Source organism: Sminthopsis crassicaudata, chromosome 4 (assembly GCF_048593235.1).
Source record: "Sminthopsis crassicaudata isolate SCR6 chromosome 4, ASM4859323v1, whole genome shotgun sequence".
Taxonomy (NCBI): Eukaryota; Metazoa; Chordata; class Mammalia; order Dasyuromorphia; family Dasyuridae; genus Sminthopsis; species Sminthopsis crassicaudata.
This window is the reverse complement of record NC_133620.1, coordinates 113,889,073-113,904,124: the sequence shown is the minus strand read 5'-3', so window position 1 is coordinate 113,904,124 and position 15,052 is coordinate 113,889,073. Positions and strand designations below refer to the sequence as shown.

Sequence of the window (15,052 nt, the reverse complement as noted above, 5' to 3'; positions counted from 1 at the left end):
TGAGAGAATGCTTGCCATCAGGGGAATGAATGAACAAAGTGTGGTATATGAATGTAATAGAATACTATAGTTCTAAAAGAAATGATGAGCAGGTAGATTTCAGAAAAACCTGGAAAGACTTACATGAACAGATACTAAGTGAGGTAAGCCAAAACAAGAAAACATTGTACATCATAACAGCAACATTTTATGATGATCAACCATGATAGCTTTAGCTCATTTCAGCAAAAAATAAAATAAAAAAATCTAAAACAGTTCCAGAGGAAAAATTGGAGTATAAATGCAAATTGAACTATACTATTTTCACTTTTGTTGGTGGTGGGTTTTGTTTGTTTGTTTTTACTTTATTGTCACTTTTCCCTTTTGTTCTGATTTTTCTTTCACAACATATGATTATACATGTATAACATATCAGATTTCTTGCCATCTTAGAAAAGAAATAAGGAAAGAAAGGAGGGAAAAAATGGAAATCAAAATCTTATAAAAGTAAATGTTGGGGTGGGGGAGAATATTAAAAAGAAAGAAAGGCTCCATGTTAGAAGGTGGCACACAAGCACACAAGTTTTGTAGGAAATGAGACAGATGAGATACATTCTAGGAATGGGGAATAGTCAGAATAAAAATAGAAATAAGAAATGGAATATCATGTGTGTGAAGAATGGCAAGAAGGCTGGCTAACCTAAGCTGTGATATATTATAACAAATTTTAGAAAGTTAGTTTGGAGAGACAAGTTTGTAAAGGGTTTTCAGAGTTAAACAGAAGAGCTTACATTTGATCCTAGAGGTAAAAAGGAGTCATTGGAGTTTATTGGCCCATATTAAGCACTATATAAATGTTATTTGTGTGTATTATTTAATATTACTTAGATATCTTGTATGTACCTAGTTAGTTATGTGTTATCCCTACTGTTAGATTATATACTCCTTTAAGGCAAGGACTGTTTCCATTTTTCTTTGTATCCCCAGTGTTTAACATAGTGCCTAGAACATGGTAAGCGTTTAATAAATCATTGTGGAAAAAGTAGGTCTTAGAAATGCAAAGACAAAAGAAAATTTTTTTTAAAAGAATGTTTTTAACTTGAGTGCACATAAGTGTCCTGCAAATAATAGGCAATTTAATATATTTTTTGAAAATTGAATTGAAAACATAAGACCAAATTCAAATATTATAATCTAATGCTGACTATTTTTAAGTATAGTAGAACGCTAACTTCTTGGCTAATATCCATTTTTATCATTACAGTCCAATATCATCAATGTTTTCTTGAAAGCAGCAGTATCAATAGCACTGTTAAGTTCCCTTACCTGGCCGATAAACAATTAACTTAAGTCACCTCTTAGTTTGGATTAGAAGAGGGAACATTATAATTTTCCTTATGTCTCTTTCATCTGTTTTAAACAAATTCCCTGTTGCATAATATCCTAAAAGAAATTGATCATGCCTTTCCTGTAATAAATGTTGTTCTGACAGTAATGCATTAGTAACCAATTGATAACCTAGCAACAATATTGTGATCTCTTTAGATAATTAATCTTAGCTATTTTCCTGTCAGAAGCAACAGTGTTTGATTTTATGTTGAGCTAGAAAGATTGCCAGTTTTGAAAATTAAAAAGCATTCCTTTTATATTATTCATTCCAGTAACAATTTATGATGGCGCATTTAGCTGCTGAACGCTTGTCAACAAACGTAATTATGTTTCGATATAAACAAGATTGGTGGCTTTACTATGCAGCTTCATCTTTGTTGAGAATGTTTTGATTTAGATTCAGATTATACAAGCTGTGTATTTATGTGTCATATTTTTCCTCCTTTGTTAATAGTTTTCTCTGATAATTACTTATAGACAAACAAGTATGCATTTAGGATCCTTGTGCATGGGAGATATCAAACGAAGAAGAAAAGCTGCACCCTTGCCTGGACCTACTGCAACAGGTAAAATGAAATTGTTTTAAAGCTCAAACATTTAAAGGTTATACATTCACAGGAATAAAAATGTAATCAAATCTCAATTACCTACACTCAAAAATATTATATTTTACAACAAATAAAAAAATAGCAAATACTAGTATTAAATATCTTTCATTTTTTGTTTTAGAATGTATTTTTGGTCCATTTTAATCACCTAAAGTTTCCTGAGATAATCACTAAATAATAAACCAGCAAATATTTATTGAGTAATATATATACTGGGACATTATGTAGGTGGTATGGAGAAATAAAAGTCCCCTTCCTCTAAGAATTTGTTATCTAATTGGGAATATGAAGTTTAAATATATGAATAACTAAATAATTGTGAGTACAATTATCCATCACAAAACAAAATACAAAATTTCCCAGATGAGAAAAGAATACCGGATTATGATTCTAGAATACTGAATTCTAGTTCCTGCCCTGTACTTGGTGAGCTTTGTAATCTTAGTCATATTTCTAAACCTCAGATTCCTCCATTATAAAATGAAAAGTTTACTATAGATGAACTTCAACTCCAAAATTCTAGTTCCATGCAAATGAGTGATGATGACAACAAACTTTAAAGGAAGAGAAATCCCTATGGAACAGAGTAACTTGATGGAAAATGCAGGATTTGTAATAGGCTTAAAAGAGGAATGCCTTGCTTCTAAAGCCACAACCCCCACTAATTATATAGGAGGGACAGATTCAAAAAGTATATTGGGTACAAGAGGGAAATTAACCTGGAATTGTGGCTTTGTCTGAGTTTACAATAGACATAGGAATGATATATAAATAATCTAAAGTTAAACATAACATATTGGCTGTGTAGTAAATTAAGGAGCAGAGAAAATCTCCTTAAGGTAGGCACTTCATTAGTTATAAAGAAAATCTTGTTTACTGACAACCTTTCTAATGTTTGAACCTCTTTTTGGCTTTGTTTTTATTTTGGGGGAGGGGAAATTAGGTGGAAAGGATCTTTAAAAAATAAAAGTACTTTTCCTCCAGGATTTATCAGTGTTGTTCAAGAAACATTGATTAGGTACTCACTATGTAAAGGCTCTAGGCATTATCCAAAGTAATATTCATAGCAGCTCAGTAGTACTAAATTTGATATTTATTCCTAGAAATTTTACCCAGAAGCAACAGAAAATAAAAGATAGAAAGCAGAAAAATCTCAATTTAGAACTGTGTCTTCAACACATGAGAGTTTAAAAGAAAAAACTAATTAAAGCATAACTTCAAAATTAGTATGGCCCAATGTAAAATTATTACTAAACATTTTAAAGGGTAGCGAGGTAGTGCAGTAGATGATCTCCTGGTCCTAGTATCAGAAGACTTCATTTTCATCAGACACTCATTAGCTGTGTGATCCTAGGCAAGTCATTTCATGCTGTTGACCTCAATTTCTTCATATGTAAAATGAGCTAGAGAAGGAAAAGCCAAACAGTTCCAGTATCCTTACCAAGAAAACCCCAAATGGGGTCAGGGAATGTCAGATGTTACTAAAGAACAACTAAACAACCATTTTTATCATATGTGGTTGCAGGTATTATACTGAAGAGATCTTATATCTATCAAACTGATGAGAGAAAAAAAAGCATTTCTATATATACCTATGTGTTTCTGTTTGTTAAGCCCATAAACACTGTGTGAAATGATTATATATAACTTTGTTATGTGTACATATATGCATATATACAGAAATAGCAAGCTAAATCACAGAATTTTAGCTCTTGAAGTGTTCTTAGAGATCATCTAGTTTCACTCTCTTTAGAGATGTAGAAACTGAAGTTCCAAAAAATTACAATGACAAAGCTAGTTATTAGTAGAGCTGAGACTAGAAACAGGTTTTCTCTACAATGACACTTCATACATAGCTCAGTATATATCAAGATGCTACAATTCAATTTAAAAAATGTATTTGTGTTCCAGCTATATACTAAACAATAATTTCATAAATAAACTCATTGATCATTACGGCAACAGCCAAATTATATGATGATCAATTCTGATGAAAGATACTCTTTCCAACAATGAGATGATTGAGGCCATTCCCAATGGTCTTGTGATGGTGAGAGCCATCTGCACCCAGAGAGCAGATTGTGGGAACTGAATGTGGACCACAACATAGTATTTTCCTCTTTTTGTTGTTGTTTGCTTGTATTTTGTTTTCTTACTCATTTTTTTCCCTTTTTGATCTGATTTTTCTTGCGCAGCATGCTGTTTGTGGAAAAATGTGTAGAAGAATTGCACATTTAACATATATTGATTTACTTGCCATCTAAGGGAGGGAAAGGAAGGAAGGAAGGGGAAATATTTAGAACAGAAGATTTTGTAAGGGTAATGTTAAAAATTTTTCATGTATATATTTTTAAAATAAAAAGCTTTAATTTAAAAAATAATAAATAAATGAACTCATCAATTAAAATAATGTTAATGTTCCCATTTCAGTTGAGTAGTCCCCTGAATTCTTTCATCTTTTCAGTATTTTGAACATTAGTGACAGAAGCTGATCAATAACAATCTCAGGAATGTTACTAATGAACCTCAGTAGTAGTAGTGAGAAGTGGGAGGCTCCGTAGGTCAAGTCCTAAAAACTCTGACCATATGGGAAAGGAAAATATCTAAAGGTTGAGGAGAAGGTAATATAACTAGTTCTACAAGGTGGTCCCAACTCTCTCACTTTCCAATAGTAAATTATATTATTTGTAAGGAATTATGGTTATAAACATTAAACTTTAATCTAAAACTCTTCATTTTTTTTTCTTTTACTTACAGCATTTTCACCATGTTATATTTTAGAAGTTAATTCTTGTGATTCACTTTCAGGTCTAGCTTTTGTTAAAATTACTGTATATTTTGTATTATTCCAAAAATATCAAGTGTGGAGGAAAATGTGTTTAAAAAAATTAGTCATGTGTTTTAATTTCATTTCTAACTGTCCAAAGTTTTACTCCAAACAGAATAAAATCAGTATGAAATATACAGTCATATCTTAAGCGGAAGAGAGTGAATTATTTAAAAGTACTTCAGTTTAAATAGTAGATAATATCTCCTAATGCCATTGAATCAAATCACAGATGAAGATAATTACCTAAAGTCAAGTGAGAAATGCTTTTGCATGAATACATTTTGAAAAAGCATTGATAGTTATGAAAATTAGTTCTTTTTCTTTGTCTTATATCCCTATAATTGTAATTTTTAAATTCCAGAATGATGTGGTATCTGGTTTCTGTCAGACAAAGCATAACATATCAGATACTTTTTTGTAAATGACCAAAACCACATGAACATGGGGGAAAAAATCTTCATTTTGTTTTTTAAAAGCAAAAAGAGATTTTATAGACTGTTTCCTTCATTAAAAGATCTGCATATATGCAGTCTTTATAGTGTCTCATTTCACATAAAATTTAAGGTAAAAAATAGTCACATTAATATCTTTTTCAGTTGAATTAGAGAGTAAAAAGTTAAAAGATTTGACAGCCTGACTGTAGATTGGTAATCAGTACAGATTTTGTTTGAAATACCATGCAGTCAAACAAAGTGTGGTGTAAAAGCATTTACCACAAGATTGGTTAGAAACTCTATCATCAGGTAGTTTAGCTTCATAATCCCAAACTCTGTATTTGGACAAAATTTTATAGCTTTAAAGACAGAAAGTGATGCTTGGTACATACAAAATGTTGTTCATTGAAAGGAAGATTTACAATATTATATTATCCTGCTACCGTGCATTGTCATTTTAAAAAAATAAATACTTTTGAAACTACAGCTAAGCATGACTTCAGAAACTAAATGAGTTTCTAGCCTATTTGTTCTTGTTATTGGTTAAGCATTTATTAATTGTGACAAGAACACCAAATATATTTCAGTTCTCTACCTTATTTATTGCTCTTTCACCTTTGTATTTTGTATTGACAAAGGAAAATGAATATTGATAAGTTAGTTATTGATTTTTAAATTTATTGCTTATTCTCTGCCTTATTCAAAGTCACAAACCCAAAGATGCTGTGTATATTAGTAGCAAAGGATGTAGATTTACTCTCATAAAATTGAGAACTATTGAAGCAAGAAAGTTTGCCAGCACACGATGCATTTTATAGTTTGAAAAATGTCATCTGTAAAGGTGAAGAAAAGCAACGAACAAAACATGAATACTATTAAGTTCCATTTTATATAAAAGCCAGTTCACAGCAGCAGCAATGTTTTTTCATTGCATCTTGTTTTTAGAAGTAAAATCTCTTTTGAGAGATTTGAGACTAAATTCATTGTGGGGAAAAAGAGAAGTGATGGAGTTTGCCCATAGTAGTGATAAGAATTTATTTTGCTGTATATGAATCTACTAGGTGGAGTTTTTGTTATTGGCAACTATTTTTTACATTCCTTATTAGTAAATATTACCCTTTGTAATTTTGTTTCTGTTGTGTAAGCAGCAAAATATTGCTATAGTAGAAATACAAATCATGATCAACCATTTTTTCATTTGTGAAATTGACATCCATTAAAGCATAATGCTATTAATATAGATGTCGGCCTTTGAGGATCGTAATGTGGCTTCTTTATATACCTGACTATTATTTTGTAGCCGATGTCATTTCCATGGGAGTGTTCTGAGTAGAGGAAGGGATGACATTATACAGTTTTTACTCTATGCCTAATTTAGATTACATTATAAAATGTTCTTTCCAAAGGCAAGAATGAAAAATATGCTATTTAAATAGTTTGAAACTTTCTGAAAATATATACTTTTAAATTATAACTCTCAAAATCCTTCACAATTAAGTTCCTAATATATTTTGAAGTTGTGGTCCCATAATTCAAATTTATCTTATAAATTGTTGTTTGCTTCTTTTATTGCTAGACTCATGTAATCACAAGGCAACAATAGAGATCTCATCCGGGCCAATATTTAACATAGGCAAAATCACCAAGCATTTTTTATTATTATTATTTTTCTAATGTTATAATTTAATGTAAAAAATATTGTTTTACTTGCTTAGATAGAATGGGTAAATGCATGGTAATTTAGTTCTTAAATCTTGTCTACACAAAGACACTAAATGAGCTTTTTTTAGCAACTTTTTTTTCTGCTAGATTAGGAGCCAGTTCTCTCCAATCTAGGGGAGAAAAAATAACCAAATATGAAATTGAAAACAATTAGCTTTGTGTATATATAAGGAGAAAACAATTTAGTAAAATTTTGCAAAAGGCAAATAACTGAATAAGCATGACTCCTCTCATATAAGAATAACTTTTACCAAAAAATATCTACTTCATCTCAGTTCTAGTAGAGGGTTAGGCATAGGCTATTATATACCATAAACTTGAGGAAGAGATTGATAAGATGTCATGGTTTGAGGCTCTAAAATGGAAGCTGACTAACTTACAAATGAGTGTCATAACCATGGAATCTCTGTCTCTGAAGAGCAATCCCCTTAAAGTCCCAAAAAGGTGACCATTCAATTTTTACTTGAAGGCTTCTAGTGGAACCCTCATTACTTCCTTGGCAGCCCCATTTCACTTTTGAATAGCTCTCATCAATGGAAAATGTTCCTTTTTTTCAGCCTAAATCAACTTCTTTGTAACTCCCTATTTATTATTCTTAGTTTTTTGCCTTCTGGAGCCAAAAAGAAAATGTTTAATTCTTCCTCCTCACAAAAGCTCTTCAAATGCTTAAAGATAACTCTGTCTCCTCACCCTAATCCAGACACATATTATATTATATTCTTATCTCTTATCTCTAAACACCTCTAGATCTCTATCTGATATCTAATCTCCTCATTTTCCTGGTTACTTTCCTCTGGACCTATTCCAGTATGTCACTGTCATTTCTAAAACATGGCATCCAAAGTGAACCACAATACTACTCAATACCATCACCTCCTGCATTTTGATTACTGCCTTTCAATGCAGGGTATTTTTAACTGCCACCCTGTTGACTCGTGTTAAGATTGTAATCCATTCGGGGGGAAAAAAAAAAAAAACCCAAGATCATTTTCTTACAAATTATTACACAGTTATATTTCTTCCATTTTATGTTTTTATAATTTGAACCCAAGAACAAAATCTTAGATTTGTTACCTACTAAATAGTATCTTAATTTATCCACAATTCTAATCTCTCCAGTTCATTTTGGATCTTGATTCTACTTTCCAAATTATTTACTATCTGCATGTCTGTAAGCAGCGACTCATCTGCCTGGCATCATGTATTCCATTCCTATCATTTTAAAATATATTAGGAAACTGAGACAAGGAGAAAAGGTCCAAGGTCACAAGGCTTAGATGTTTTAAGAGTTCAAGTCTCCTGATTCTTAAGCTCTATATGTTTTCCATAACTTCTCTTTCAAAAGTCAAAAGTTTTCAATGAACTAAAATTCATATGTGATATATAAGCAACCCTAAAAGGGACTTTAATTACTGAGACATTCTCTGTTTTAGGCAAAATTTAGGCAAAGTTTCCTTCTGAGGCAGGACCAAGAGCTAACTAGGGCTATGCATCTGAGAGCAGGTAATCAAGTGTACCTGACTGCAGTAAAATATGAATGAGTAGAAATAATCAAAAGTAGAACAGATCTCAATATTCAGTGAATTACAGATGAAACAGAGATAATTTTATATACATACATATGTGTGCATTTATTGCTGATTGTGATTTTTTCTTTCTAAAAATACCAAAGAATTGCAATAGATGTTCCTTAAGTCCAGTAATGACATTATAGTATTTTGAACCTTATGCCCCACCATCAGTAAACATTATATGTAATGGCGATAAACTGGAACCTTTCCCAGTAAGATCAGGAGTGAATAGTTATCAAACTGTGCATACCCTTTGATCCAGCAGTGCTACTACTGGGCTAATATCCCAGGGAAATACTAAAGAAGGGAAAGGGACCTGTATGTGCCAAAATATTTGTGGCAGCCCTTTTTATGGTGGCTAGAAACTGGAAAATGAATGGATGCCCATCAATGGGAGAATGGTTGGGTAAATTATGGTATATGAATGTTATGGAACATTATTGTTCTATAAGAAATGACCAACAGGATGAATACAGAGAGGCTTGAAAAGACTTATATCAACTGATGCTGAGTGAAACGAGTAGAACTAGATCATCATTATACACTTCAACAACAAGACTGTATGAGGATGTATTCTGATGGAAGTGGATCTCTTCAACATAGAGATCTAATCCAATTCCAATTGATCAATGATGGACAGAATCAGCTACACCTAGGAAAGAAACACTGGGAAATGAGTGTAAACTACTAGCATTTTTTGTTTTTCTCCCCAGATTATTTTTACCTTTCGAATACAATTCTTCCTTTGCAACAACAACAACAAAATTCGGTTCTGCACATATATATTGTACTTAATATTTTACCTAGGATATATTACAACATATTTAATATGTATGGGAATGCCTGCTATCTAGGGGAGGGGGGTAGAGGGAAGGAGGGGAAAAATTCGGAACAGAAGGGAACAAATTCGGAACAAGGGATAATGTTGTAAAAAATTACCTATGCATATGTACTGTCAAAAAAATGTTATAATTATAAAATTAATTTTAAAATAAATAAATAAATCCAATAGGGTGCAAGAATTAAAAAAAAAAAAAAAAAAAAAACTTCTGCCCCAAATCTTTGTTCTTCAAGAAACTTAAGTAGTCATGAGATTCTACTAGAGGGCCAGAAATTCTGTGATTTTCTGGTCAAAAAAAAATTGGAAGATATTTTAAATCCAACTTAGTTATACCTTGCAATCATTTTATGACATCCTTTCTACATTTTGAATGCTTTTCAGAATAAGCAGAGATCCTGTCTTGATTGTCTATCTTTTGCCATCATTCTGTCTTAATTTTCTTGCAAAATAAATTTAGAAAAAATATTCTGGAAAAAACACATCCTCATTTTAGATATTTTATCGTAATAAAATCTTAGCAGTATGTTTTTCCCCCTTTACTCCATATAAAAGAGTTAAAATCCTGCTGCTTTTATTCATGTATCCTTGAGTAGTATGGGCTTAGGACCCATTTGTACATCTTTGTTAGAAATGTTTATTCTGTTCACTTGGAGCTATCAGGATTCCCAAGTTTCCTTAATTCTGTAAATGAAACACATAAGGTTGACCATTCTCTAGCCTTGTGTTTTCTTCCTTTAATTATTATTAACTTAATTATTATTTATAATAGCACACAGGCAAAGAAGAAATACTAAAACTAAGAAGTCAACTAGGAGTTTCTAAAGAGGTTCAATTTGGGGTTATTTGCTTCCTTTTATATACTAAAATACAGAAACTTTTCCAAAATGTTATTCCTTCTCAAGTCTCCTGTGACTCCTCCTCTTTCTCCTCCTCTCTAGACTGAGAACCTTGCCTCATATTTTACAGAAGAAAGATAGGGTCACTCACTATGAATTCCCTTTCCTCCCCTCTTCCTTGTTTCTTATCACTCATGTGCCTTATGTCACTTCTTCTTCCTTTAACCCATCTCACATGATGAAGTGGCCTTACCCCTTGCCAAGGCTAAACCCTCTACTTGTATAATTCCCTTTGTCACCCTACTCTTCCATTCATTCTCAATATCTCCCTCTATACTGGCTCTTTTCCCACTGTTTACACATGCTCATGCATTCCATGTCCTAAAAAAAATCTTCACTTGATCTTCCTTGTCCTTGATAATTCTCATCCTACAATTCTTTTGCCCTTTATAGCAAAACTGTTTGAAAAGGCCATCTATAATAGGTACCTCTGTTTTTCCTTCTTACTATTTTATTATTCCCCCTTAGAGTTCTTAATCCAATTAGATCAGAAGTTTAGCTCCTGACCTTAAAACTCCACTGAAACTGCTTCCTCCAAAGTTAATAATGATCTTTTAATTACCAAATCCAGTGGCCTCTTCTAAATCCTTTACTTTTCTGCAGCTTTTGACACTGTTGATCACTTTATTCTCCTTGATACTTTCTTCTCTCTAGGCTTTTGGGACACTATTCTTTCCTGGTTCTCCTCCTACCTATGTGGCCCCTCTTTCTCTCTCTCCTTTGCTGGATTCTCTTCTAGATCATACCATCTAAGTGGAGGTGTTCTTCAGGATTTTATCCTAGGCTCTTTTCCCCCTGTACACCATTTTACTTAATGATCTCACTAGTTAATTGTAATAATAGCATTTAAAAAGCACTTTAAGGTTTACAATGTATTCTATGTATGTTCTCATTTGGGCCTCATAATAATGCTGAGAGGGAGGTGCTATTAATCCACATTTTATAGATGAAGAAAGTAAGACCCAAAGAGGAATATAACATGTCCAGGGTCACACAATATCTAAAGTAAGATTTAAATTCAGATCTGCCAGACTCCAAGCTCCACACCATCTACTGCACCACCTAATTGCCTGATATATATATACACATACACTTTATTTGAGTGCCTAGAGGTTATAAAAATATTCTCAATTATCAAGCCAGATTTTGTTCATTTTTCTTAGTAATTTTAATCTGCTAGCAATGCCAAATTATTTCTTTTCCTCACAATCTGTTATTCCAAAGATCTATGATTTTGTCAGTGTAGTACTTTCTCTGCTAATGCATCTGCATTAATGCCCCAATTCCTCTTAGTTGCTCAGTTGCTGCTGCTGCTGCTTTTTTTTTTTAAAGTTTTCCATATCTAGCAAGATCATCAACCAGTCTGAGAACAACCTTATGATAAGCTCCTTTAAATTTAGCTGGATCTAAGCTAATCTAATAAAATAATTTGAACAGTGATAAAGTTTTACCCTTGAGGGAGTTAATTTCAAAGTGACCTAAAGAGAGCTTTTGTGGATTACAAGCTCAACATAATTCAATAGAATACAGTCAGAAAGTATCTTAGGCTTCTTTAAGAGAGTTCATGTACTGTACCACAAAAGGGACTAGCCAGCTTTGTTTTGTCCTAGTCAGATGCTATCCAGAGTGTTAAGTTCTAGTTGCCACCATTGATATCTTCCAGATGAATAACCAGAATAGGGAAGGGCGTTGAGATCATGTCATAGGTAAATTGATTGAAAGAACTAGGAATATTTATCCTAGAGAAGGAATAATTTACTGTGCATATGACAGCTTTCTTCAAATATTTGAAGAATTGTCCATGGAAGAGGAATTCAAGTTATTCTGTTCAACTGCTGAGAAAAGAACTGAGTAATGAATAGCAGCTGCATAGAGGACATTTAGGCTTAATAAAAGAAAACACTTAATACTATTTTACATATTCAAAAGCAGAGTAGACTGCCTAAAAAGGCAGCCTTGATTCCCCTTCACTGGAACAAAAACTAAGAGACCCTTTGCCAGATTCATAGTAGAGGTATGAGTTGATGTGGATAGCCTTTGTGGTCCCTTCCAATTCTGAGACTCTAATTCTCTATGAGTCCTTAGACAAGCAATACCTAGTATTTGAAGCCTTTCCAACTTGGTAGGAACTGCCAGAGTTTGTGCTTTCCTGAAATAACTTGCAAGAACCCAAAGGATATCAAGCATACCTGAGTAAAATAGGTATTAATAGTCAATTCCCAGTCGTTGTTCATTCATTTCAGTCATGTCCACCTCTTCATAACCCATTTCGGGTTTTCTTGGCAAAAATACTGGTGTGATTTGTCATTTCTTTCTCCAGCTCATTTTACAGATGAGGAACTAAAGGTTAAGTGATTTGCCCAGTGTTACAGTTTCTGAGGCTAGATGTGACCTTAGATGAGTCTTCCTGAAGCTAATCTTGGCGCTCTATACACTGTACCACCTAGCCGCCCAATCTCCAAAAGATCTGTATTATTTAATTAATTAAAAATTGGTTTGTCCAACAATTTATTAATCAGTTGTTGCTTTTTTATTAGCCAGCACTCATATATATCTACATTTCAAGATAACTGTTTTTCATATCGATGGTGCCGAGGCACTTACAACATTCTTCTGACACATCAAAGAAAGGTTAAATTTTGTTTGATATAATTTTAATGAGTTTTTTTAATTCTTTGAAAATTAGTAGTACATGACATGTTTACTCTGTTGGTTTTTCTGATATTCCCCTATTAACAAAAATTATTGAGTAGAAAGATTAGATAGTAGAAGGAGTAATGCTCTGAAAGTCAAGAGATATAGAATCTGGTGGCCACCAGCTGATGTGTCTTGGACAGCTCTGTTGGCCTCTATGAATCTCCATTCCTCATCTCATGAATGAAAACGGCTAGTCTAATGACTTAGGGTTCCTTCCTGCTCTGAAAGATTGTGATTCACCAAAACACTTTATTGCTCAGTTATCATGCCAGTTCATTTCTGATATTGTTTCCTAAGCATAAAACCATTAATTACTGAGTTGTAAAAATTTAAATTGTATTTAGAATCTTTAATATCTTTAACCCATCCATCAAAAAAGCTACCAATTTTTTATTTAGCATGCCTTATTTAAAAGTGAATGCTAATCATTATCAGAAAAAAATATTCTGAACTTTTTACCCAACAAGAATCACATGTACAATTCCTATATGATCACAACTCATAGTGGCTTTCTTAGTAATGTTTATTTTATCCAAAAGTGATAGTTAATAATAAATTTGACAGGAATACTGTAAAGCTTGTCTTGCTTCTGTCTGAATTTTGATATCTTTTTTTTTTTTTCACCTCTGAAGCAGTTCTTAATAGTATTCCTGGACTGTTTACCAGTGTACAGAAACCCATGTTCATTAGTTATCACAGACGTACAGCATACAGTGTTAGTTTACAATTTTAATAATATTACTGCTAGATTTATATCTTGCAACAAAAGAATCCATCTATAGCCCTGCTAGTATAATAGAAGCAGCAGAAAGAGCAGAGGCATGAAACACAAAATGGTTTTTGAATCCTGGGTCAGGAGAAAGAGAGACTGATGGTTCTCACTGTTATAAGAGAAGCAGCATGTATCACCTCCCCTTCCATTGGCTGTTTATCCAACATCGATACAGCATTTTAGGAGCCAAATTACTAAACAAGCTGCCAATTAGGCTTGCAGTCAGCTGGATAGATTAGTGGCTAAGAGAGACCGATACAAGATTTTCATCTCTTGAGCCAATTACGCAAGTGAATTACCATCCACAATACTCTTTGGAAGATTTGAAGAGAAGAAAAAAAAAAAAAAAAACTGACTTTGCCGTATTAGACATAAGTGAGATCCAGCATAAAGGGGGTGAAGGGTGAACAGACTATGTATTGCTAAAATTGCCCAAGCAAAAGGAGAGCTTTCTAGGAAAGGACTTAAAGGATTTAGCACTGCTAGGAGTGATAGGAAAGGAAATAATAGTGGTGGAGTACTGTGCTGAGACTGAGTCATTTCACTTCTAAATCTTAATCTGATAAAAAAAAAAAAAGCATGAGAAAATAAAATAAGATTTCTGTGTAGTATCATTTTCTATGAAATATTAAGTTTCTAGATTTTTCATTTAATAATCCATGTATTTTTAAGATTTTTTACAGACATGTGTCCTTTCTACTCCTCATCTCTTGTTACTTTTTTTCTTTCAGTTATAAGAAATTCATTTTAAAATATATTTTAGTTGTTTGCCCAAATGAAACTAATGTTTAAAACAGACCATCAAGTTTTGATCATGAAAATGAAAACACAAGTACCACGCCAGTCTAGATGCATATGGGTTTCCAAAATAGGTTTATAAAACTTTTGCCAGAATTTTACAATTAAGATACAGAATTAGGTTGTCCATGCTGGTCTTCTTATTCATGATTGAGAAAAGAACCACAGTTTCATAACTCTAGCTGAGTTTCTTTTCTTTTTTTTTTTTTTTTTTTAACTAGGCTAATGTTATTTCTTAAGTATTAAACAAATTTTAAACCTGAACTTTTGCAAGCTGTTGTATCTAAAAACGATTAAACAGATGTGTAGCCTGCAGCAACATTAGACCTCTGATCTGATTTTAGCTTACAGATGGAATTAAATTAATTCATGGCAATCACTGTAAAATCAAAGGTATGGTACTGAATGCTAGCGAACTGTTTAACCAGGACATACCTGTATCAGCAGCTGTTAAGAAAAAATTACGTGCCTTAATTTTTCATGGAAATCTGCCTTCATTGCCACCATAAATATCA

General features: G+C 32.6%; 1 protein-coding gene across 3 annotated transcripts in view; it reads left to right on the top strand.

Annotated features, from left to right (window-relative positions):
• Positions 1-15,052, top strand: part of GPATCH2 (G-patch domain containing 2) — a 459,123-nt gene that overhangs the window by 411,215 nt on the left and 32,856 nt on the right. For all 3 annotated transcript variants that reach the window (XM_074309180.1, XM_074309179.1, XM_074309182.1), the window contains one exon: positions 1,846-1,934. In XM_074309180.1, the coding sequence (XP_074165281.1) occupies positions 1,846-1,934 (89 nt within the window). The remainder of the gene's footprint in view (positions 1-1,845; positions 1,935-15,052) is intronic.